The 27,023-nt window shown below is 41.2% G+C and overlaps 1 protein-coding gene across 7 annotated transcripts in view; it reads right to left on the bottom strand.

Annotated features, from left to right (window-relative positions):
• Positions 1-27,023, bottom strand: part of PTPRM (protein tyrosine phosphatase receptor type M) — a 732,676-nt gene that overhangs the window by 72,279 nt on the left and 633,374 nt on the right. For all 7 annotated transcript variants that reach the window (XM_027766560.1, XM_027766561.1, XM_027766562.1 and 4 more), the window contains one exon: positions 2,825-2,922. In XM_027766560.1, the coding sequence (XP_027622361.1) occupies positions 2,825-2,922 (98 nt within the window). The remainder of the gene's footprint in view (positions 1-2,824; positions 2,923-27,023) is intronic.

The following is a 27,023-nucleotide window of genomic DNA, read 5'->3' as shown; positions in this document are numbered from 1 at the left end:
ATCTGGGCCCTCTGTTTTGACCTCCTCGTCTATTTATCTCTTCTTATAAATGTGTACTACCTATAATTTTCCTTTTCCTATAATCCTTGTCTGTTTTTTTCTCTTTAAATTTATTTATTCCTTCCATAAGCCAGGGAGACAGAGACAGACAGGTACTCCAATGGAGTTTTCACATGGCCATCCACCTTTAGCCCAGCCAGCCCTAGATCATAGTCCAAGTGTACCTGGCAAGTTCCAGGAGGTCTCTGGACATGAACCTAGAGCCTCCTCCTGTGGACCAGCCTCACAGAGCGTGGTGTTACTTCTGTCCCATTATTTGGCACCCTTGTCTGTTTTTGATATCAAGGTGTTATACTAGCTTCTTAAAGTAAGAGAACTGTCTTTTCATTCTCTTAGAATAATTTTTATAAAAGGTACACATTTTATACATTTATAAAATTTATAGATTTGAGTTATTCATTCTTTGAATATTTTGTACCTCTAAATACATTTGGGTCTGGTGCTTTTTCATGCGTCAGTTTTTTTTTTTTTTAAGTTTCTTCTTTCCTTCTCTCACTCTCTTCCTTCCTTTTTCTCTCCCTTCTCTACCCTTTCTTCTTTTTGTCCCTTCCCCTCTCCCTTCCTTTTTTTCTTTCATGTGATAGGGATAGAAAGACAGAGGCCTCTGACAGGGTCTTGCTATGCCACAATCCCTGTGTCTCAGCCTTTCTGTAAGTTAGAATCCATGGCATGCCCAGAGTGTTCAGGTCAACCAGGTATCCAAGCCTCTGGCCTTCTCAAATGGACCTGGTATAACACAGTGGCAATATCCCACTTGTGCTACTATGATTAGGTCTCCATGGTATATTTTTTGCCATAATTCAATTTTTAAAAAAGACTAGGTCTTGCTATGTTCCAATACTACTGCTTCAACCTCTCAAGTAGCTGGAACTACATGCTCACAACCAAACATGGCTTTTAGAGTGGGCCAGAATTGAACCCAGGCTTCCCATGTGGCCTTAGCCTGCCATAACTTTGGGATGGGCCTATAATTCATTTTCAAAATAATAATTATTATCTAGGTAGAATTTGTGTTTCCTTTGAGTCAGTTTAGGAAAATCATATTTTTCTAGGAAATTACCTAATTCATCAAATTTATTGTTGTTCATATCACTGTACTGTCATAAGGAATCTCTACCCTCTCTTTAATATTGGTTATATGTGGTTTTCTCCCTTCTATTTCTGATCTATTGCCAGAGATTTATCTATTTCATTAGGCTTTTTGCAGAAATCAGGTTTGTTGATTTCTATGACTGTTTCCTTGCCCTTTACTTAATACATTTTTACTGTTATGTTTATTATTTGCTTTTTTCTCCCTTTGGTTTGACTCTGTTCTTCATCTAAATTCTTGAATTAGATGTTCAGTCTTTTTTCTGAAAATATTTCTTGATTTATTGCAGGTGTTTTAACTTGACCATGAGTTAGCAGAAGTGTATTTGCACCCAGTGAAGACAGCTTGATTTCCTTGCCACTTTCCTGGGCAGGCTGGTGCTCTTTCTTCTTCTTCCCTTCTCCCTTCCCAGTTCTCCCCTTCTCAGTGTCCACTATTTGTGTGTTTTGATTTTATGTGGCGATGTCAGTCAAATTAGTAGCACTGCACAGGTCCAAGATGATAATTCCTGTCCACAGTGGGCTTTGGAGCTTGAGATTCAAGACCATGAAGACTGAAGCTAACTACTGTCCAAGATGACTAGAGACCACCTCTGCCCAGCCTTCTAAGAAAAGTTGAAGGTCTGTTCTCTCACTTTGATTTCTAGTCCTCACTTTATTTCTGGCCTCTATTAGTTTTCTTTACTTTCTCGAGGGTAAAGTTAAATAGTATAGATACATATATGTTTATATATATATATATATTTAATTAAAAAATTCTAGGTATTTTTATATTAGCAAGTGTGCCATTTTGCTAGAATCTTAAGAATCTCTCACTTACTGGGTAATGTCCCTCTTCTTCCTGATTTGTCCCTCCTGATACCTTCTAAGAATAGTAAGAGACAACTCCATTATGATTTCCACTCTAGCATTTCCACCTCAGGCTTACGTCTAGGCTGTTTTTGCTGAGGATAAATCTTGTGATGCCAACTTCTCTAAGAACATTAGGTTCTTCTCCTGAGTTGAGCATAACCACAAAACTGAACTTACATTATCTAAAGCAATTGCACCCTGTGTGTTTTCTCTCTTTAAAATTTTACTTCAGAAAAAAATTCTATAGTATACTACCAAAATTATAACTAGTTAAGAGTTTTCTAGTTAAATAAAAATAGCACTCATAAGCAATTCCACCAGAGAAAACAACACAAAGGCTTTGAGGGTAGGTTATAAGGCCCATTTTACAGATTAGGAAACGGAGGCATAGGAAAGTCAAAGGTAAGCAAGAAAAAATGCTGGAATTTGAATCTCAGGATTGAATACAGTGCTGCATATTGTTTTTAGAGCCAATTTTCCCAAGATAGGGAATGTAGGCAGGTCTAATGCAGCACCTATTGAATTTTGACACCCGACAACCAGCGTTCATGCTCAGAGATATTTTTGTGTGTTCAATATAGTCAGATAAAAACTGCTTTTAAATCTTGAGTGCTTTTTCTGTCTGTTGCTATCGCAACAAATGAAAGCAATTCAGGCTATGTTTACTGATAATTTATAAGCAAGTGCAGCAAGCAATAGGAGGAGCTGTAGTAGTTCATGTTTTTCGAGAACACATGACACTTCAAAAACTTGGCTCACATTGCCCTTTCTGCTTTGGATTAAGCAAGGGACATAATGACATCAGCAGAGGACAGAAACTTACTCTTCCCACTTCCACAAGGTTGGTCACCATGATGATGCTTGCAGTGTTTTCATGCCACACCATCCTCCAGAAGTCATAGATGGTCTCCTGCATTGGCCCTGCAGCAAAACAGAACAGAGACTTTTTTCTTTTTCTTTGTAAGTTTCAATTAGGAAATTTCTTGGTCTTATGAATAAATCTATTTTTTTCATAGTTTATTCCTTTTTTTCTGAGAGAGAGAGAGAGAGAGAGAGAGAGACCCCACAGGCTCTCCATGCTACGATCCACTCCTTGCCACAGCCAGCCCCGAATCATGGGCACATACACACGCCTTGCATGTTCAGGGAATCTCCACGTGGGTCAGCCTCACAGAATATTGCTTTACTTCTGCAGCACCAGCAGGCCCCAGGTAATAAATCTGTTCATCCCCTCATGCTGTACTTCACTTTTATAGATGGACATAGCTCTTTAGTCTTGATGCAGAGTGGCACTCTTTCTATAACTACACCTATAGAAATATCAAATCTTTCATTCATGGTTGAATTTTCTCATGTCATCAAATGTATCTGTATTCCAGTTCTTTTTACCCCTCTTAAACTACTACCGTGAAAGAAAGTTATTTCTCCATCATTTAGCTATTTATCTCCATAATACTCAAGAGTGGAATTTTAAAAAATGGATAACATTACTCTTTCTGCTAACAATTGGCAGATATCCCAGGGAAGTGGTATATAGAATGAAATGAGCCTCTATAGGACAAATGGCCTTTTCTTGTTTCTAATATTTTTCTTCTTCTGTGTTATCTGTCAAATTAATCCCCCCACCCCCCGCCTGACTTTCTAAAGTGAGAGAGAAGACTTTAAAGCAGTTGTACTTCCTCTCACTGAACATAAAGATTCCTGGCAGAACACGGCCAGGCATCTACTTCCTTCGCTCTTGGGATCTGAGTATTAGAAAGCTCTTTCCTATGGCTTGGGGAGAAAAAGAGAAAAGTGCAAAATGCCAGTGCTGCAGATATGATCAGATATAGAAAGTTGGAATTTAAAGTTTCTTTTAATCCAGATTTAAAAAAAAAAAGCCAACAAATTCTACTTTATGCCATGCATACTTGAGAATATAAACATAACTGCATGACTCTTTATACATAGAAACACAAGGAAATGAGAGAAACACAACTTCGAAGGCTTGAAGTTACATGATAAATGTGAAATCATACAAATGTTCAGGCACGTTCAGGACCAGAACCCAATTGTACCGTTATATCTTGACACTGCAGATTACTGGATTTGGAGCTCAAATATTTGAATTTGAGATTTGCTTCTGCCTTTTAACAGACTATGTGATTTGGGGGCAAGTTACTTAGCCACTGTGAGCTTCAGTATCTTCTTTTTTTATCCATATTCTGATTACAGTAACTCCTCTCAAGGTTATTTTGAGGATTCTTAGCATTAATGTAGACTCAGGAATTTTATAAATAGCAAAGCAACAGAGGAAAACAAAGTGCATTTAAAAATATTTATTAGTGATTATCCCTCAGCTGAGGCCTGCACACTAAGCAGTAATAGCAGCACACCTGAGGGCCCCTTCAGTCATCCCCATTCCTCTTGATCAACTAACAATGAGCTGTTTTGTAATTTTTCTTCTCCTTTCTCTTTGTTGAGACTTCCTTCCTTTCTCTGCATAGCCAAGCCTGCTCTCATTCCTCCCTTGCTGCCTCTGACGATACTCTTACCCTCCCCAGGAAAGCTGACTTGGTTTCCTGATGTCTTTGTGTCTAATTCCTTTGGGGATGGGGCCACATCCATGCCACCTCCTGTGAAGCTACACCAGCCATTTAGGTCCATGTCCCCAGGCATGTGCGTGCCATTTTCCTGATGTATATAGGCTGAAGATTTCAGTGACTTTAATTTAAGGTTACAGAGGGGACAAGTAAACATCGGATTCCATCAATCATCACACTTCTGGCTTGCAGAGAGGGACATTCATTGTATACTTAACAGCTTGTTATTTATTCACAAGGGGAAAATGCATGGAGTCCATCTTTGTGCAGATAGTCTTTTCAGTGTGACCCCTGGAACAAAGAGGTGACCTTCACTGGGTACACAGGCCTGTACCACCTACTCTGAAACTTCTGGACATGGATCTGCTGACAATGGCTGTAGTGGATGTGCTGGATGGTCCAGCGTTATGGATAGCACGTGACCACAGGAAGAATGTCCACCTCTTTCACTGGCCTATGGGAGTCTTCCCAGAGACATTCTAGATTGGGGCCCTGTCCTGCACTTCCAAGGTATACCCTTCCTAGTCCTATTTTTTTTTTTTTTTTTTGAGAGATTTTCACTGAGGGCACGTGCGCTCGCCAGACAGACAGAGAGAGACATAGAGACAGATAGCGAGAAATCACCCCCCAGGGGGGATGGTCACGCCGCAATCCCTTCTCCTCCATTCTCCTCTCAGGATCTTGGGCACACACGCACACGCGCCCGGCGTGAGTTTTAAGCCACCGGGTCCAGGACACGAACCGCGGTCGACTACGTGGGAGTCCAGTGACATAGCCATTACGCTAACTGCTGGTTCCCACCTAGTCCTATTTTTATAAAAGTTTATTTATTTATTTCTTCCATGAGTGAGAGAGACAAAGAGGGAGGGAGGGAGGGTCAGAGGGAGAGAGAAAGAAAGAGAAAGAACCACATAAGGAAAAACAGCACTCCCAACAAAGTACTGATACAGCCCAGGAGCATGGGATCATGTTTGGGGAACACTCAGGGAGGTCTTCAGTCACAACCCTGGCATCTTCCTATGTGGGTCAGCCTGCAGAGGGTAGCAGTTTACTTCTGCAGAGCTGTCTGGCCCCATTTACCCTTTCTTAGCAGACAACACTCTGATTCCTTAGTTCAAATTCTCCCTGGAGAGGAACACACCTCTCTGGGTTTACTGCTACCATCTTAGCACCTTGCAGAATTCTTGGCACACAGCAGAAGCTCAGTGAATGAGTAAATCTGTGTGCATGTGTGTATAAGTTGTATTATTATTAAAATGCTACATTAAACATGCTAAGTATTAAATTATATTAACATGTCATATTTGTGTAACTCTCAACTTATATACATCTTGGGGTTCTGGGCACACATACACACATACTATATATATATATATATATATATATATATATGTTTCTTTCTTTCCCTCCCTCTTTCTCTTTCTTTCTTTTTCTCTTTCTTTCTTAGAGATAGGGAGAAAGAGAGAGAGACAGCATCCCTAACAGAATCCTCATGTTGCAACCTACTGATGTGCACATGCCCATGGTCCAGGGCTGGCTGAAGCTGGGGATAGATCCAGCCAGCCTGGATCACAAGTACACACTTTTGTGCCCTGTATGTACAAGGAGACCCCAGAACACAAACCCAGGAGTTTCCTAAGTCAAAGCTTAAAAACACAACACCTTTCTCCTTTCTAATTCATGGGAGGGTGATATGTTTTGGAAGGGTTTTATTAGAATGAGTATGACTATCTCTCACTCCTCAGAGCATGAGTTTGGTATGTTGAAGCTGAACTCCTGGTCCCAACCACGAAGCAGATCACTTCTCCAAGTCTCTCTGCCCCATCAATTTGCCACCAAACTTAGTTCAGTCCATTCTTCTAGGGTAACCAGAATGCAATCCTGGCTTCCCAGCAACTGTTCTCCATTAAAAGCAGGACTCGGGGCATGCATGCACGTGCCTGGAGTGTTTCTTCAGGCTGCAGGGGCCGGGACTCAGAATGAGGTTCATTATGCAAAACCTGGCTTTCTTTCTTTCTAAAAAACTTTGCTAGAGGTGGGTGTGCTTGCTGGAGAGTGAGTGAGAGAGGGAAAGATAGAGACACAGAGAGGGAAAGTGAGAAAGCAGTAGCCCCCACTGTGGGGAATGGACATGCTACAATCTCTTCTTCTTTTGGGGTTTTGGGCTTCTTTTGCATGCCTGGTGTGTTTCTCAAGGCACTGGATCAAGGACTTGAGCCACACAGTTGGCCACGTGGGATTCAGCGGCCTTCACTGCCACGCTGCTGGCTGGCCTGATTTGGCTTTCTATACATAGCACTTAACTGCTCTGCTATGGGGATGGCCCAGATGAGTTTCCTTTTAATGCTAAAATTAGGTGTGGGTATCTAGAACTAAAAGAATTTGGTGTTAAAATCTAGTAACAAAATGAAATGCGAGGACTATTCTAAATTGACCTCATGAAAAGAAAGATAAAAGCACAGTGCAAGCAAAAGGCTTGACCCTCTCTTTGAGGTCCAGCTTTGCCGGTTCTTGTTTCTGCTGTCCTTCATGTGTGTGGCACTGCATGCTGTCGACCTTTGACAGCAGTCTCCTCTGCCATCCTGTGGCCCTCTCCCTGGCCTGGCCACCATGGCAGTTCAACAGTAAAATTCAAGGTCAGACACTGGAAAATCTTGGCTCATGAATCAAGGTTTTCCCCGTGTTCATTCAAATTCTGTTTTGTTTTGGAAGGGGAAAAATGGAAACAGTAAGGCACCCAAACTTAAGGTATGTTATTTTTATTTTTTAAGTATATTTATTTCTTTCTTTTATGAGCAAGAGAGACAAAGGCAGAGAGACAGCACCCCCAAGAGGGTCTTTATGCTGTGATCTATCCCCAAGCTTCAGCCAGCCCTGCCATGGGCATATGCACATCTGACATCTTTAGGGTCTCTGCGCGAGTGCCCAGAATCCTACCACGAGGGTCAGCCTCGCAGAATGCTGTCTTCTTGTTGTGCCACTTGTTCAGTCTCTCAACTTAAGGTTTTTAGTGCAAAATTTGTCAATCTTGTTTTTCTTCTCTTTTTGACATATTTCAAATCACTTCCCAAGATCTGAATAAATTATTACTCAGAGATGCATGTCTCCTGATAAAATAAAAAAGTATACTGGAGGAGTAGACTTTGCTGTCACCAAGAGCAGTTCCTTGGGGGCGGGGGGAGGATGTGAGTGATCACGGCCACTGACAGTCAACATTATGAATCTACAGATGTGTCCCTGTCTCAGCACCCACCCCTTTCTTGGGCTGAATTGCAGGAGGAACAACATGGAGGTCAGTACTTCTCCACTCCCAGCCTATGGCTCCCTGCGTCACTGGGTATTGCTCACAGAGTGGACTAACAACTAAATTCCCAAGAGCAGGAATCCAGAAGAGCAGGTGAAGGACTCAGAAAAATCACCATCTCTCAAGGTGAGAACAGGTGTGAGGGAGGACCCCAGTATTTGATCTGCAGTTTTGGGCTGGATGGGAGGTGCAGTAATTGCTATGGCGGAGCACTTACAGATGTTTGCACAATAGGTGAGAAGGTGATTCCTGATAGTTGTCCCCACATGGGCTACAGCATTTGAAAGGGAAGGACTGGAAATTTCAATAATACCAGGCCACCAATACATTCCATTTCCTTTACAATAGTTGGCACACACAGACCTCTGCTGAGAAGGAAATGTGCAGAGGCCATTCTTACTACCACTTGGAGCCTCGAAGGAACAGGAAAAAGGGCAGGAAAAATTGGAGCACAATAAAAAAAAATTAAAAGCAATGAAAAGCGTAAGTGAAAGACATTCAAGGATGGGCTCTATTGTGTGAGATGAGTTCTCTAGTTCACGGGAAGAGAGAAAGATTAAAAATTATAATTTCAAACCTTGATAGATGACTTGTAGCCCTTCTTTTCACATTCAAATTTCTATACCATATTTTCTGTGTTAACTAGTGCTGCTGAGAAGTCAAGGTCCTTTTAGCTCACCGTGGCATATTCATGTTTTTTGAAGTGAAGAGAAACAGTACAAATACAAATTGCTATTACATCATAAGTACAACAATACCTAACATCTTTTGATCACTTAACTATATTCCAGTTCTTTTTGAAGTATTTAACATAGGGTTTCACCAAATTTGAAAATCATTTCCCTGGAAATAGGTACTACTGTTCTTCCTCATGTTACTGCAAGGCGACTGAGGCACAGAGAAGCCCAGTAAGTCGTCCATGGTCACACAGTTGGTGAACTGTGAGTTCTGAATCACATAATCTGACTCCACTTTATCTCACCGTCTCCATGTGAATGTCAAAAGCGGCTCAGAAGTGTCCTACCAGGTTGTAGGACAATACGATCATAATCCCGGCAAGAAGACGACCCACGTCAGCCACACCGTGCAACCTCTGTAAAGTGTTTTATGTCAGGTCAGGTTTCTCCTTTACCACCACCGATGGCTCCTGCTGCTCCATAGTAAAATCTGACTTCAAGGGCACAGCCAACACCCCCAGCTTCTCTGCAGCCCCAGACTCTCTCACACACCAGCCAGAAGCCTCTCGAGAACACCGTACAATCTGTTTCACTCCCCTCCACTTCCATTCCCCTCCTCTGAGTTCTAGTCAACAGGACCGTTCACTGGAAGTATCGGAGTAGCCTAACACACCTCATGGAATCCACGTGGCATCTCCTTCCAGTCTATTCCCACCCCCAGTCAGAGCTAGTCTCTTCTCTGGAAAACATAAACCTCGCCATGTCATTTTCCTGCTTAGAAGAGGGCCAGCCATGGTAGCACAGTGGTAATGCAACACACTGTGATGCTGAAGTCACATGGGAAGTCCTGGGTTTGCATCCCGAGGTCCTCCTGTACATATCAGGCACACACGCGTGAGTCCATGACCCTGGCTGGTGGAGGCTGGGGTTGGAGTGCACTGTGAAGACCCTGTTGGGGTGCCATTCTCTCAATCTCCTTCTCTTTCTCTCCTATGGAATAGGTGAATACATAAACTTAAAGACAAAAACAAACAAATGAAAACTTCCAAAAGGATTCCATTGTCCTCAGCATAAAACCTAAATTATTTTATCAGGCAAATGCTGCCCCACACTGCACCTGCACTTGTGCCTGGACTGGGTCTGGGCTGTTACTGCCTATGTGCTCACTCCCCTCTGACTGCCTATCTCCCCAAAGACCTCCTTGTGGATCCCCTCCTTCTAGTGAAAAGGGTGAGACCCTCTCCTTCTGGTGAAAAACCCATGTGTCCCTCTGGTCTCAGTTTAGCAGTGTGAAAGCTACTTCCTCCGGCCACTGTTTCAGACTCAAGTCAAGGCTTTCTGTTTTGACCTGATGTTTAGGATCACACACTAGTGTCAGTGACCATCCACCCGTCCATCCTTCCTTCTTTCCTTCCTTCCTTCCTTGTTGCTAGAGGTTGTGTGCACTCACCAGAGAGACACAGAAAGAGGAAAGAAGAAAGTGCCCCCCAAGAGGAATGGTCATGTCTGTCACTTCTCCATCTCTCTCGCATCAGGATTTTGGGCACACACACTGATCTGCCTGGTGTGTTTCTCAAGTTGCTGGGTCTGGAATTCAAACTGCATGGTCAGCCATATGAGAACCAGCTGCCTTAACCAGTAGGCCACGGAACCAGATCACCGCTGTGTTTTTAACGCTCTCTTACTTTCCTCAGTAGACTGTGCACAGAGTCTCCGTCTGAGCTGGGTTCACCCACGTACACATTCTTCCTGGCTGCAGTGGGAGTTACAACCCCTGTAGTCAGGAGTTAAACATTCAGCCTAATGGCACATTCTAGGCATCCTGCTCCCAGGATTCTGCCAAGTATGGTAAGGGGTGCAAAGGTAAGTAAAATAAACAGTCCCTGCTTTCTATCAATAGAAGCCTGTCATTTCCTAAGGTGGAGATAAGGCAAGGACACACTACACTCTCATATACAGTACAACCAATGTCCTAAAACACTTGGCTTCGGACTGAGACACGATCCTGAAGACACATGAAGGTTTTCCAAGGGGTATGTGAATAGTTTTGGAAGTATTGATTTCAGATACTCATGTCTAAATGGATTCTGCTAAAACTCATTTCCTTGAGTAGGAGCTTCTGTGTACAATAGCTTCTCACACGTGACAGAACCTTTACCTGTCTCAAATACACCTCTGGGGCACTGTCCTGCTGTAAAAAACTATAGGTATGAAAGAAAGGGATGAGCTGGAATCTTGACTCTGGGAACTCACAGGCCTTCCTGCCTTCCTCATGTGAAACATTTCTGTTAAGGGTAGAACTTGGTGTTCTGGCTCACGTTGGAATGCTCTGAATTCAGAACCCCTGAAGCATTCGAGGTGGTAATGCTTATTCGTCCAGATATAACTGGATTGTTTTGTGGGATTTCCAAATTTTTCTGGATGAAACCCATAGGTGAAAGTTTCCTTTCAGCTTTGGTTTACTTTTATCTGTAACACAGTTAAAATATGCTTATCACTTATCATAAAATATTTGTTCTAATTACACTGGTCCTCATTTTAGCTTAGAAAATATTTGACATCATATATTTGTATTTCCTCTTAACAAATAAACTTATATAAACACATGGTGAGGTTTTAGATATCTTGTCAAACTGTTTCCAGGAAGGGGGGGTGCATCATTTCTCTGACTTCTTTTGGGGGTACACATGTCACTAGTGGTGGAGGAGCATGCGGATGGTAGTCCAAGTCAGGAAGATATTATTTCTGACTGCAGAAGAAGCTGTACGACAAACATACTGAACACGGGGACCCACAATGGGCCTCAAAGAATAAATGGGCCTTCGATGAGGAGAAATGAGGGCGGGGTGGTGGGTCCAGAGCAGTGACTCATTGTCATCTGGGTGGAGAAGGGGACACACATGTTTGAGGAAACATGGAATTTGTATAAAAATTGAGGGTTCAGATTTTCATGAGAAGAAAACAGATATTAAAATCACAGCTAAGGGAACCAGCAGTTAGCGTAATGGCTATGTCGCTGGACTCCCACGTAGTCGACCGCGGTTCGTGTCCCAGACCCGGTGGCTTAAAACTCACGCCGGGCGCGTGTGCGTGCGTGCCCAAGATCCCGAGAGGAGAATGGAGGAGAAGGGATTGCGGCGTGACAAAATCACAGCTAAGAAAAGATCCATGTAAGTTTTAGATTCAAAGATTGGGCAAGTCAGAGGAAGTCAGGGGAGGCACTTGAACTGCAGAGGAGGTTTTATCAGGTGTGGGTTCAGCTTACAATGCGGGTATCAGCAGCCAAGGAGGAAATAAGAGGGAACCTGAGGAACTAGCACAGTGGGCCTAGAGGACTGGAAAACGGAGCCCAGCTGTCAAAAGGCCACGTCCGAAGGAATTGAGCTCTCCTGCATATTTCAGATAGATGTCAGCATCCAGGGTAGAGTGGTCTGCTCTTTTTATGAAAAACAACCTCTGTGAAATAGGGATTTGACAAACACAAATAACAAAGAACAGCAGATAAAGAAATCATGCTCCATATTAGTTAGAGGAAAAAATTTAAAATAGTTTACAATATATGAATGCCAAAGATGGCTTCCTACAAATCCAGACAGCTGGTGAATAATCTGGAAGCCAAAGGACAGCAGCAAGGTGGCTCTAGGATGAGTAGGTAAGAGACACTCATGGAGTCTCAGCCTGGAGGCAGGAAGCTCAGCATTTCTGAGGAGGGTGATGGGCCCAAGCTGACCTCATTTGGGTGGTAGTGCAGATGAGGCTCAGGTGGCTTCCAGGCCTATGCCAGGCTTCATCAGGATTGATGGTGTAATAGATGGGTTTATGTCTGAATCAGACTGGGGAAGACTGGGGCTACCTTGGGAGGGCAGATTTAAAACTAAGGGAGACCCTTGCTGTTCCCAGTACAAGCTGGTTGCTTTGTCATCAATCAAAGATGTTATGGGAAAATTCATTTTGTATGCTGCTATGATATACAGTGAATGTATACAATCAAAGATGTTATGGGAAAATTCATTTTGGATGCTGCTATGATATACAGTGAATGTAAAATAAATTAAAAAACAAAAACAAAAACAAAAAAGAAGCTAAGGGCTTTGGGCTGGAATGAGGGCTACAAAGTGAGGAGGACCAGGACAAGGGTGATGAAGTGAAGCACCCACCTCCACCCCATCCTGCCCAGGGCAGGTGCTGTAAGCTGTGCACTGTCTCATGATTTTGATCAAATTTTTGTTTGCTTGTTTAAGAGACAAAGTCTCACTATGTTACCCAGGTCAGCCTTAAACTTGCATTCCTCTTACCTCGACTTCGTGAGGAGCTGGGATTACAGGTGAGTTCCATGTCTCATTTTTTTCTTCACTATCATGGTGAGAGGCAGGAGCTGCTCCATCTTAATATAAGAATCAAGTTTAGGAGACTAACGGGTTTTGTTAGGACTGCAGGCAAGTAAGTGGAGAAGCTGGGATTCTAACCTAGGTAGTCTGGCCAGACTGTTATTTCAGAATGTACAGAGGGATCTGAGATTGCGGGCCCTGTTTGTGCATGTGAGTCCTCAAATTATGTGACGTGACTGGTGTTGGCCTAGCTCTGGGAGCTGAAGGAGGGAGCGTGTGGAGGGGCAATAACTGAACTGTGGAAGTACAGAAGGAATGGGGGGGAACCTGAGGCAGAGTAGCTACAGAAAACCTAGAGTCTTCATTTGCGGCCATTGGCCCAGGTTCAGTTTTATACAGGTCTTCCATCAGGGCTGAAGACCACTGAGGGTGGTCTGGTCACTCCATCAGGGCTGAAGACCACTGAGGGTGTGACATGAGTGTGGAAACAGGTGAGCCTGGAATTTGTGCATTCCTTTAAGGCTCTTGCTATGTACAGAAAAGTGGCCCTAGATTTTTGATCCGTTATCGTTACTCTTGCGGCTGGTGATAATCCATTATAGGTACTATGAAGACAGTTATTCCACATTCAGAGAATTAGATATCCTTTCAGTGCTTTTTGAGTAAGTTTTCTTTTTATAAGACTTTATATGATTTTTCAGTGTGATACTTCATAACACTTAGTCTATAATTTCACATTTAGTAGCTTTTCATATCATGAAACATGCAAAGTAAAATGTACCACCATGCTTTACGGACTGAAGCTGCTTCGTAGGTCACAGAAGCAGTGACAATGACACAGCAAACAGCTGGCTTTTGCATTAATAATCCTTAACATCACTTACTTGATAGATACATTTGCTTTCCCTGGAGGCCACATATGTTAAAATTTGGAATTGTTCTGAATAATTTTTGGTTTCAGTTCCAGGAAAAGAAAGCAAAGTTGAGATGACGGGATGCCTGGCATGTGATTTGCTCATTTACCTGAACTATTAAGAATATCCTGGGACCATCAGTTGGCATAATGGCTATGTCGCTGGACTCCCATGTAGTTGATCATGGTTCAAGTCCCAGACCCGATGGCTTATGCCAGGCATGTGTGCGTGCATGCCCAAGATCCCAAAAGGAGATTGGAGGAGAAGGGATTGTGGTGTGGCCACCCCCCCTGAGGGGTGATTTCTTGCTTTCTATCTCTTGGTCTCTTTTTGTCTTTCTGGCGAGTGCACGTGCCCTATAGCAAAAATCCTCTCAAAAAATAAAATAAAATTAAAAAAAATCCCAAGAAAATTACCATTTGAAAGAAACAATAAAAGTCAACTGATGAGTTAGAAACAAACACACTAAGAATTGTTTTACAGTAGTGGAAACTTGGGAATATTCTGTTTAACCTAAAGTCAAAAATATAACTGGCAACATGTTAAAATAGCATTTTCTAAGGCTAGTGCTCATGTGAGCCACTCTTTATAGCTATAATTAGAGGGTTAGATTTTTTCATCAGTCCATTGGAGTTTTAATTTAGTGACAGTAAAAAAAAGAGAAAATCGACAATTGGAGTTACAATAAAATATACCTTTATGGAAGTAGTGTCAAAAGCGATGACTTCAATAATGACATTAAATGGTATCTTCAGTTAATAGATATCAGAGATTCTCACACCATCGCAAATGCCTTCTTGCACTTGAGTAGCTTTTCCTACCGGAGGGGTCCTTTCCCTTCCCCTGGCTTGCTCTAGTTGGCAAACTTATTGTTTGGTCTCTTTCTTCTAAATTGACTTGCAGGTGTGTGCTCTTCTTATATCTAAAATAGGCACACACTTCCTGCTGTATCCACGAATAATCTCTCTTCTAAAACACACCATCCACAAGTTGATTATATTTCACACAAACCATTCTCCAAAATTCTCCTTTCAGACTGAAATAAGACAGTGTGTCAACATTAACTATGCAAATATTTGTGTCTTTCTCTACATAGTTAGTTTCAGGAAAAGTTTGTTTCTACATCCATTACTAGAACATGTGAAATTCTGATTGGATACCAAAAGATTATGTCAGATCTAATTACGAACTACACATTAATGGACAGGCTGCATAAATACAAAATAGCCTGGGGAGCCTCTGTTTGAATATCAGTTATAATTGCTCTATAATGATAACTTCCTTGGTTAAAATCTTTCACTTTAGTCATTCATTCAATTAAAAATAGTTATGAAGTATTTAAACACAAAAAGTAGATATTATTTAATAGGTCTTAATAAAGAAAAATTTAATCAATATCCATTTCCTTGCTAAGAAATAGAAGGAACTTCATATGCTTTAATTCTAACCTTCCCATTTTTCAAATTATTACTATCTAGTACGTTTGTTCTGATATTATGAGTTTGTCACACAGATTAGTCATTCTTATACTTTCTTTCTTTCTTTTTTAAGGTTTTTGCCATAGGGCACATGTGCTTGCTGGAGAGGAATAAGAGAGTGAGAGGGAAAGTGAGAAATCACCCCTTGGTGTTATGGCAATGCCTTAATTCCTTCTCCACCCTGGGATTTGGGGCACACATGCACATGTACCTGGCATGATTTTCAAGCTGCCAGACCCAGGACTCAAACTGCAGTCAGCCATGTGGGAGTCTAGCACGTTAATTACTATGTCATGCTTGCTGGAGAGGAATAAGAGAGTGAGAGGGAAAGTGAGAAATCACCCCTTGGTGTTATGGCAATGCCTTAATTCCTTCTCCACCCTGGGATTTGGGGCACACATGCACATGTACCTGGCATGATTTTCAAGCTGCCAGACCCAGGACTCAAACTGCAGTCAGCCATGTGGGAGTCTAGCACTTTAATTACTATGTCACCTTCTGGCCCCTATAATTCCTTTTTATTGTTAAAAGGTTTTATGCACATTCATGATTTTTGGTTGGTTCTCTGAACTTATCTCTACTAGGATCAAGTTTGTGCATTTCTACACAAAGAAGTAATTTCTTAAAAAAGTAAATTCAAAACAAAATGGGGCCAGCCCATGGTGTGTGGTTAAGGAAGTTGAACCCCATGTGGCTGACTATGTGGTTCAAGTTCTGGACCTGGCAGCTTGAGAAACATGCAAGGTGCATGTGTGTATGTGTCTAAATCCCAAAGGGAGGTGGAGGTGGAGGAGAAGGGATTGTGGTGTGACCTTTCCCCATGGGGTATGATTTCTCACTTTCTCTCTCTCTTTATCTCTCTGTCTCTCTTTCATGAGTGCATGTACGCTCTGGCAAAATTTAAAACAAAACAAAACAAAATGAAATGAGTCAAGCATTCTGACTTTCTGAAGAATACTTTCTTCTTTCTCCTCCCCCAAATTCCAAGATCTGTAAATAAGAAAATGAATGAAAATAGTGGCTTTGAGACCAAAATTTGTCATACTTTTAAAGAAGTTTTCTTTTTTCTTAAAAGCTACATGTGTTAGAATTATTTTGAAGGCCAGCTGGTAGTATGATGGTTAAGGTGGCTGGATTCCCCATGGCCAGTTCAGTGGTTCCGGTTCTGGACCCAGCAAGTCAAAGACCTATAAATAGAATTACCAGATGATCCAGCAATTCCACTCCTGAGTATCTACCCAAATGATAGGCATACACTCTACTGAAAAACACATTTGCACATCCATGTTTATTGCAGCATTATTCACAACTGCTAAGACACAGAACCAACCCAGATGTCCACAAACTGAATGAATTGAAAAAGTATGGCACATATACATGATGGAATACTACTCAGGCAAAAAAAAAGAAAGAAAAAAAAAGAAAATACAAGACCCTAGCATTGGGCAGAAAGTGGATGAATATGGAAGATTTTCTGCTAAGAGAAGCAAGCCAGACTATGAAAGAGAGGCATTGTATGTCCTCACTCATTATATACCAAATGTCTGCACTCTATGGCAGAAACTAAACTGGAATGTATACAAGCATGGAGAGCAATTGTGGATACCAGAGACAGTGTGGGAGGTGAGTGGGAAATGGGAGAGGGTGAGAAGTAGGGTATCAAGGGTAAAAAAAAAAAAAGAAGCACCACATTTAAGGGACACAGAAGTGGAAAATTATCTGTTGACAAAGTTATATATGGTAATATCTTTGACTGAACCAATATGCAGTGCAACCACGATGGGTTAAATTCATTTAATATGCTGTAATGATACACAGTGATGGAACGTAATATAAAAACAACAACAAACAAAAACAAAACAAACCAGGTACATGTGCATGCATGCTCAAAATCCCTAAAAGAGAAATGGAGGAGAAGGGATTGTGGTGTGGCCATCCCCTTGGGGGTTGCTTCCTTACTTTTGCTCTCTCTCACTCTCTCTGTCTCTGTATGGCCAGTGTATATACCTTCTGGTAAGTTAAAAAGAAGAAAAACGAAACATTTCTTTTGGAATCCATAGAGCCATGGCAGTAATAAGAACTGTAGCTAATATTTACCGAGGGGTTACTCGTAGAGCTGGTAAATGAACCTCGGCAGTCTAGCTGTACAGTCTATACTCTAACCACTCTGTTCTACTGTCAAGTTGAGGGTGGGGCATGTCTTGACCTAGTTAATGACATAAAACCTATTTGTATATGGAAGGAATTTTAGGATCAAGTTTCCAAGATATGATTGGACCATGCTGTATAAGCAAAATATTTATGACTAAAACCAACGACGGGGGGATTTTTAGCATGACTTGCACTGGACCCAGAATGTTCCAAATTACTTTTAGTAACTCCATCTACATAAATAAACCACTATTTGGATTTTGTTATTTTTGTATTATATTCTAAAATCATGTCTCCCCAGCAGTAGCATAAACATTTTCAGCTTGTGGTGGTACCACCGCGAGTGGGAATGGAATGGCTGCTATCATTCTGGACATGGAACTCAGGATGATAAAGGCAGACAAGTCAGATTGGAGTGACGAGGGTAAAGATTAGGCTTACAGTGAGAAATTAATATAGGCAAGAATAAAAGGGTTGGTAGGTAGTGTGTAGCAACAATCTGTTCTACAGTGCAGAGATGGGGACACTGTTTCTAAAGGGACCTTTGGTCTCTGGTCCCTGGGACATCACCATGCAATGCTCCCAGGAAACTGGGAGGAGGCACAGGAGAATGTGTTCATAGCCAGGACAGGGAGGAACGTGACAGATGTCAGCACAAGAGCCTCCTGCTGGCTGAGGCACAGAGCATTCATCAGTGCCAGTCTCCAAAGGGAACTCTCAGAAATCGAGCCTGGATACTTGAGCATGCTGTGAGCAGGGAGAATGGAGAGAAGGCAATCAAGGAGGAAAAAAAAAAAAAGAAAGAAAAAAAAAGAAAAGAATGGCAGCCTTTAGAACGGAGGGGTTTGGCGACCCAAAGGATCTGGCTGCCTTCTGTCAAGAAGTAAAATGAAGGGAAAAACCTATATTCATATGCTTTAGGGGCTATCGCCACAGAAATAAAAGCTTTCATTAGTCTCTATCTTCTTTAATTAAGTTTTCCTTAGTACACAAGTGGGATCCTCCTTTCTTTAAGAAAATAGAGAATAAATCTAATAAAATAGAGATAGAGTGACTCCCTAGACATTGCTCAGTGCAGGCAATCTCAACTTTGTCACCGGCAGTGCATGGTGTGGCATGGTGAAATTTCTAGCAGCATCTTCCCTTTTGAGTAAGAAAGCAAGAAACAAAAGTAACTTGCAATGTCTATAAACTTCCTAAATTGCTTGCTGCCTTGACAAGCTTGTCCAAAACCAAGTCCAAGGGTGAAAAAGGAGCCCAGAGGCAGGCAGAGAGATTCTAGGTCTGCATTGGGTCTCACTTTTTCATCTGCTATGTGAAGGAGGGGTGAGGAAGAGAAGGGCCTAAAGAAACTCCGGAATCTAGTGTTACATCAAAATTGTGAACTGCCAGTAGGTAGGTGGTTGCCATTTCTACACATACTCCTCTGCGCAGTGTAATTCTGAGGTCACGGCTGCATTCCTGACCTTGGTGGATGCACAGAAACATTTGCTCAGTGTTGGATGAACCAGGTGGAAAGGGAACGACTTCATTTTACAATGGTCTGCAGTGCCACAGGCACCAAGGAAAGTATGTGTGTATTTGGTTATGGCTTTTGTCCTTTCAAAGGGCTGAACCTGGATGCTGTGACCTCACAGTTTACTTGCTGAACAGAAGGCTCCTTAGAAGAACGGGTCTGTCTTAATGTTATAGATTTCTTGTGAGTTGAACACTGCACACACACTATTAAAATATGAATATTGGTGCATACAGTTTGTAAATATTTTTGTACACATGACTCATTTGACTTTAAATAGATGAAGGTCACTTAAATTATATCTTTTGTCAACTATAAAACAAAGAAGTTGGACTGTGAGATTTAAGGAAAAAAAACTGTCAGAAGGCATATGCGCGCTCGCTGGAGACAGGCAGAGGGGGAGAGAGGGTGAGGGAGGAATGGAGAAAGGGCAGGAGGGATGAGGGGAGAAAGGGAGAAAGGACTCCCCCACCCCCACCCCCTATGGAACATGGTCATGCTGCAATCCCTTCTCCATCTCTCAGTCCTTTTGGGATTTGGGGCACATGTGCACAGATGTCCAGTGTGTTTTCTAAGCTGTCAGGTCTGGGACTCAAACCACACAGTCAGCCATGTGGGATCCAGTTACCTTAACCACCACACCACAGGCTGGCCTGAACTGTGAGATTTTTGAAGTTTCTTTCTACCATCTCTAAAAGATGCTAAATTTTCTATTTCAAATGAGGGATGCCTCTACATTTCTCTTAAAGATTTAAAAAGCATTTGTTTTGAGACAATGTGAAACTGGTACCAGGGTAACAACTGGCTCTCACTTGTCTGCAAATGAGTCTTTACTATCTTCAGTTCTGTTATTTGAGAGACACAGTTCCCTTTATGGCATCTGTAACAATACAGGTGCATATTACCTAACATAATCTATTTTTGACTTCACCTTTTAATTTTCGGCCTGCTTTTAAATGTTCTCACTACCATTAGCAAGTTTATTAAAAGCACAAGAGTGAGATGATTATGAAACTACCCATTCAGCTAAATGACTTGTACATATATGTTTTTTAAAGTTTGTTTACTTATTCCATGAGCAAGAGACACAGAAACAGAGAGAGAATCTCTTGATGCCATGATGTACCTATGGCCTTAGCCAGCCCTGTATCATGGGCACATCATGCCTGCTGCACGCAAGGGGGTCTCTGGACATGAACCCCAAACCTTCCCATGTGCGTCACTTTCACATAATGTTGTTTCTACCACTGTGCCACCAGAGGCCTACTCTGGTCAGTGTCTTTTGAAATTAATTTGGTGAAGCAAAACTGATATTTAAAAGGAAGTGTGTGGATAAGCTGTTAATACAACTGTTCCTTCTCTCTTATGAAGCCACAGATGATTGGTAAATATGGACAGGTCCTCTATAACCTTGGCTCTGAGTAGTTAAATACTTAGGCCTCATGAGGGGGTCACTATCTGCCTGTGTATACATCACATTTTCTCAAAGCTTTCCTATTTAAATTTGGAAAGTGGAGAATATTCTGTTTCACTGGGTTGTACTTTGAAGTTAATCTCACATAAGACATTACGAATGAATCCAAAACATTACCTTCAACCCCTTGACAATGTAAGGACAACATAGCCAGGAAGAACAATGTCAGTTAACACAGAATTTGTACTTGAAGTGCAAGCCACACTGGTGCTTGGAAGGATAAAAACAAAAGTTGTTTACTGAAGCCTGAGCTTCTGATTAAAAAAAAAATTCTTTCTTTCTATTCTGTGGGGAAATAATTTCAAATGCTCATCTCCATCTGGAGGCCAGAATGTGGAGACAAAAGCTTTTTTACAAAAACTGTGTAGAACTTGCATCAGTGCTCCGAGTACCCTCCACTACAGGAATGGCTTGCCCGGGAAAGTGAAGTGTACACATTCAAAGCACCATTATTAGGTACTTCAGCAGCCTGAAAAGGAATTTCGAGTTAGGAAAATATAAACCATATTTATCTTTTTGAAAACCCTTGTTAAAATTGTTCACACCATACACAGTATGTGGAAGAAATGTAAAAGTAAAACAGATTAACAGCAAACACAATGAAGTGACTAGAGCAAAGTTTCAACTGTTGTGCAATGTTTCAAGTGCTATAAATATTTCCATTATAAACCTTTATGCCCTATGTTTTTATTATTTTTGCATAAAAGTCTGCTTAGAGCTGGAAGTCTCTGGAGGAAACTTTTTCAAATAGAGTCAATATGGAGCTAAAGAAATGAGTTTAACAAGATGGAATATTTACAAAGACAGGGTCTTCATTTACCAACACATCTAAGTAAAGTGTTCCTAAGAATAGGAGTTGACCCGTCCTTAACCTGAGGAAGGAATGGTCACAGATGTTGGAGATAAGATCCCCAAATCCATCCTGGGAAGTAGATGCTTTGTCAGGTCAACACGAGACAGCTTTCCTGCTAGCTGGAATATTCTACCACCTAATTGGTGTCTGGCACATAGTGGCTCTCAGTTTCACCCACTCATTCATTCCTGTATTCTTCCTGGAGCATCTGCTTTGTGCCTGCTGTCTATCAGGAGGTTGGTGTGAGCCGCTTAGCCACCCATCCTTCTGATGCCCTGGTCATGAAGCAACACCCTGCCAAGGCATCTGCCACTTCAGATGGCCTGCAGACACAGAATGCCCTACAGGTTCTAGATGCTTCTGTCAGACAGCTACATTTCTCACTGTAAATGATTACCAGGTATCTGATTTTCTATGCCGGTCCCTGTGGCCTTTGCCAATGTGACTTGGTGTCCTCAAATATGACACTGAGCATCTGAAGTCTCTGAGGACAAAAGCAAATGGTGAAGGTCAATGGCCTTTTGGTGGAGGGCCTGTCTGGATGGTCAAATCTCCACAGGGCACTATCTCTATGAATTGTTCCAAGGCTTCTAAAAAATTTACAGCTGAGGTTTACTCACATGTGAGAAATGAAAGTTCATGTCACTAGCTATTTATGGATTTATAAAGACTACTTACATTTTGGAACAGGGAAATATACAATTAGTATGACTTCCTTTGTCTCCCAAGAGTACACATTTGGGGTCAGTCATGGTAGACATTATTTTATAAATATGTATACGGCACCTACCAGGGACCAGACAGTGTCCTCAGTGGTTTAGAAATTTTATCTCATTTAATCCATATGACAGCTCTACAAAGTAGACCATTATTATCTTCATTTGTGATGAGCATAGAGATGGTAAGCAACTTATCTAAGGTCACATGAGTTATAAATGGAGGAACTGGAGTTAGGACCAGTGTGCTCTAGAGTCCATGTTTCTGATTATGAAGGTATGCTGTGTCTTAAAAGTAATAAAAGCTCACATAGGCATAGCATTTACTCTATGTTAGACCCTGTTCTACACACACACACACATGCACACACACACACCACACATATAGGGTTGTTGAAAAAGTCATGACACCTTTTTTAATAGAAAATAAAAACAGATGACATATATATATATATATATATACACACACATACATACACACAGACATAAATGTATACATACACACACACACACACATGCACACACACAAGTAATAAAGAGAGACATAAAAAGCTGCTCTTAGAAGCTAGAAGTCTCTGGAGGGAACTTTTTCATGTTTATCTTCTAATTACAGGCCAATTATTGACAAAACAGAATATGTAAGGTGTATTACACAAATAGAGTTAATATGGAACTAAAAAAATGAGTTTAACAAAATGGAGTATTTACAAGACAGAGTTTTGATTTACTGACATATCTTAATAAAGTATTTCTACTAATAGGAGTTGGTCAGCCTTTAACTTGAAAAAGGCTATAGATACTATCTATACAGAAAAATGAAAGTCCTGTGGTTGTCTATGGGCAATAGAATAGAGAAGTGGAAATGAACTTTGATGTGGAGTTTAATGATCTTTGTTTGAATCTGGCTCTTCCATTCCCTAGGTCTGTGACTCTAGGAAAGTTATTTTAAGTCTTCTTGCCTCAGTTTCTTCCTCTATAAATTGAGGGCAACAATAATACCTACTGCTCATACTTGTAGTAAGGATGAAATGAATACTGTACAGGGGAGATTTTAAAAAGTTTGTGAAAAATGGAATTACACTATGAGTTTATTTTGGTACAAGCATTTTTGAAATCCATGCATAGTTTTTTCATAATATATCTTTTGCTTGTAATTTTTTTTATTTTTTGGAGAAGTTTTTGCTATAGGGCACATGTACTTGCCAGAAAGGCAGAGAGAGACAGAGACAGAAAGTGAGAAATCACCCTCTAGGGGGGATGGCCACGCTGCAATCCCTTCTCCTCCATTCTTCTCTCGGGATCTTGGGCACACACGCACACGTGACTGGCGTGAGTTTAAGCCACAGGGGCCGGGACTCAAACAGCGGCCGACTACATGGGAGTCCAGCGACATAACCATTACGCTAACTGCAGGTCCTTTGCTTGTATTTTTTGAAGACACCTCCCCTCATCCCATATAAATAAGTGGTTTAAAAGAAACAGGAAGAACTGACCTGATTATCATACTACTTATCAAACACTAGAACTCTACCTTAAATAAGTTTAGGAGGTTCAAATAACATTTCTGTGGCAGCACAAGAGTTTGGACCCAGGCCTTCAACTGCAATACGTTCGTCATTGCCAGTATGAGGGACTATGAAAAAGTTCATGGGAAATGCTCATTATGAAACACTTATGCATGGATTTCAAGAGGCTTTTTGTTTTAATGTACGTTCTTTGTTTGCACTAAAATAAACTCATACTTCTATTCCATCTTTCCAAGAGGACCTCTCATACATTTTTCTTTTAAGAAATAAACATCAGCTATGGGCCTGCTATTCTAGTCTCCTATCATTGAGAGAGAAGGTTTTCTAATATAAACACAAAAATGGTTGAAAAAAAAAGTATAGATATAAACTTTTCAGACACAACTGTAAAATAGTAACATACAGGAAGAAAACTCATACCAAGATAAACAGGAAAACCAGAACTCAACTGTCCATGGTTCAAAATAGAAAAGATTAAGATACTCCTCCAGGGGCTTTAGTAGGAAATAAAGCTAGTACCTATTTCAGCAATAATTTGTTAAAATTAGCAAAATTTTTGATACTCTTGGAAATGTATTTCACATAGTTGTAGTCTATGTTTTTTCAATCCTATTTTTTTAATCCTAAGAAGTGTATTTTTCTTATTAAAGGCAGATTGTCTATACTTTCTTTTCTTCTTTAAGTTTATTTATTTCCTCTGAGAGAGAGAGATAGAGCTAAAATGCTCCCATCAGGGTCTCCTTGCCACGACTCACCCCTTCTCAGTCAGCCTGGATCACGCATGCATTCACTCACTCACTCACCATGCATAGGAAGGCCTGGGGACACAAACTCAGGTTTTTCCCACGTGGGTCCAGTTGCATTACTGCTATGCCACCAGCTGGCCTCTAACCTATGCTTTCTGTCTTACTCTAAAAATAGGTTTTAGTTTCTGATCAAAGTAATCTGCAATGTGTGGAACCAGAGGTAAGTCATAAACGAGAGCTGAGGGAGGGGGTAATCTGTGAATCACCTTAAATCATATGAATTGTCCTGTATATATGTGTACATAGAAGACTGTATTTCTAGGGAGAGGATCTCCAGATTTCATCTGGGTTCTGACACAAGTTCTATGTCTGCACAGGTCAGAAGCCACCAGGCCAAAGCACACAAGGCTGGGCAGACCTAACTGAGAACATGGGGTGAGTACACATGGGTACCTGGGCACTTGTGTAAAGTCCATCCCTTTAGTCCAAGGCCCCACAAGGTGCAGCACAAAGCTACCCCCAGATGGAGACAAAAAGAGACTCTCTGTGGTGAGACTGAGGCTAAATCAGAACTCAATCAAGCAGCCACGCCTATCAAACTTGCGTAATTCAGAAACAAGTGATGTAGTGAGCATCGAGGCACTTACATGTAAGAAAAGTACAATATGTGTGTCTCAAGAGCCTATAGTGCAAGTTACAACATTGAAAGCAATTTAACTAAGAGGCATATTCAGATATAACTGTGTCATAGAAAACCAGCTTTTAAAGCCATACTGTATTACTGTGAGAAGCATCACATGTGGAGGAAGGGGCTGGATCTCGGATTCACTTAATTCAAGCTTTACCATGTAGAGGCTGGACAATGGCGCAGCAGTGAAATGTAATGTGTTTTGAGGCTGACCCACATGGGGAGGTTCTGCTTTGTGTCAGGAAACTGCCCTCAGGAATCTAGGCCTGTGTGTATCACTGATCCAGGGCAAGCTGAGGTTTGAGGTGGATTGCTTTGTCAAGACTGTTGACATAGTGGTTGAGGTACTGGGCTCCCACATGGCCAGCTGCAGTTCAAGTCTTGGACTTGCTGGCTTGCTTTCTCACTTTCTCTTTCTCTGTTTCTTTCTAGTCAAAATAAAAAATAATAAACAAAATTAAGTAAATAATTATTTTTAAAAAAGACCCTGTTGGAGGTGCTATCTCTATCTTTTTGTCTCTTCTAGAAAAAATAAACTTATAAAAAGAAACAAAAAATAAAAAAAAAACATGTGGTTTTGCAGTGTGAGTATGCATACATAGGAAAGAGAGCATGAGACCTGAATTTCTTTTTGAGAGGAGCCTCCAAGCACACAGCTGACATTGGCAAACACTACCTTATAAGTAAGGAAGAGGATTCAGTGCTGGGCCAGCCACACCTGTCACAGACTTGCAGTGTTTTCTTCAACAACTGCCTGGCACTGTCTTTCTCTGAGTCATCTAGGACTTGTTTGAGGTCAGTTTCAAAAATAAAAATAAACAATAATAGAAACAACATTTCTCCCAGGCCCCCGTGCTCACCACAGGCCGGCAGGTGCCCTCTCCAATCACTGCAAAGGAGCAGCTCTTACATGTATGGCTTCATCTGGCTTGCAGTCCATACAGTCTCAGTAGGTTTTATTTTGATTGTGAAATACTATCAATTCTGGCTGATTCCATTCACCTGCATATTCTTCTGCCCCTCCTGCAAGCCTCACTGGACTTCTAAAAATTTGAAATTTGCCCTGCTCTAAATATAAACATGCAGTAACAGCTTGGACATCCTTTCCTTCAATCCTCAGACTTGACAAATCATAAATCTCTAATGTTACAATTGCATTAATGTCTGGTTAGCCTTGTGTGGTGAAGTCAGCATTGGGTCATCAATATATTAGCTGCCAGACAGAAAATAATTAGAGAGGAGATAGAAAGAACATGCTAAGAAACAACAGTCAGGCCTGAATAGGATCCCCTCAACTTGTAGAAATATAACCATTAGCAAAGGTCAAAGTCAGTTGTTGGTAGAAAAATCAATAAAATTGAGAGGGCATGGAAAGAGAAGACCCAATGCATAATACATAATATGTCCTCTGTATTTGAGGAACTTGTGCAAATCTGTGGATTACTAACTCTTGGGATTAAAATTAGTTGCTGGTAAATTGGCGCATTCATGTAGTTTCATAGTTTCCTACTGTGAATACATTTTAAAAGAATTATATGAGTGCAAAGCAGAGAGGAAAAAAAGAGTAAGAAGAGATTTTAAAATTGTACCTGCCTGGAGTGATTTCAGAGACTAAGAGAAATGAAGATTTTTCTATTGATAATTCAGTCTCCAGTCCCCATTCTCGAGTAGAGAGGCAAGGGGCAAGCCTTTAGAAGAAGACTCTTCCATTGCTGCTGAGAACTAGTGATTTCAGGGACTAAGAGAAATGAAGATTTTCTACTGATAATTCATCCTCCAGCCCCCATTCTTGAGTAGTAGGGTGCCCCTCAATCCTTCTCTCTATCTTTTTTTTTGTTTTTTTTTTTTTTGGTAATTTTTCCTTTAAAAATTTTTTAAGGTAAAATATTCTCTTGGCTTTCAGATCCTCCTTTATCTTGCTAATAATCCCCTTTCTCCCTGCCCTCTAAGAAAGGCAAGGGGCAGGGCTTCAGAAGAAGACTTTTCCATTGCTGCTGAGAACTAGCGATTTCCATGCTGTGTGGTTTTTATTTTTATGTTTTTGAAAAATATTTTCATTTTCTTCTTTT

Source organism: Tupaia chinensis, unplaced genomic scaffold (genome assembly GCF_000334495.1).
Source record: "Tupaia chinensis unplaced genomic scaffold, TupChi_1.0 Scaffold143584_1, whole genome shotgun sequence".
NCBI lineage: Eukaryota > Metazoa > Chordata > Mammalia > Scandentia > Tupaiidae > Tupaia > Tupaia belangeri.
The sequence above is the reverse complement of the archived record's forward strand: the minus strand, read 5'-3'. Positions and strand labels throughout refer to the sequence as shown.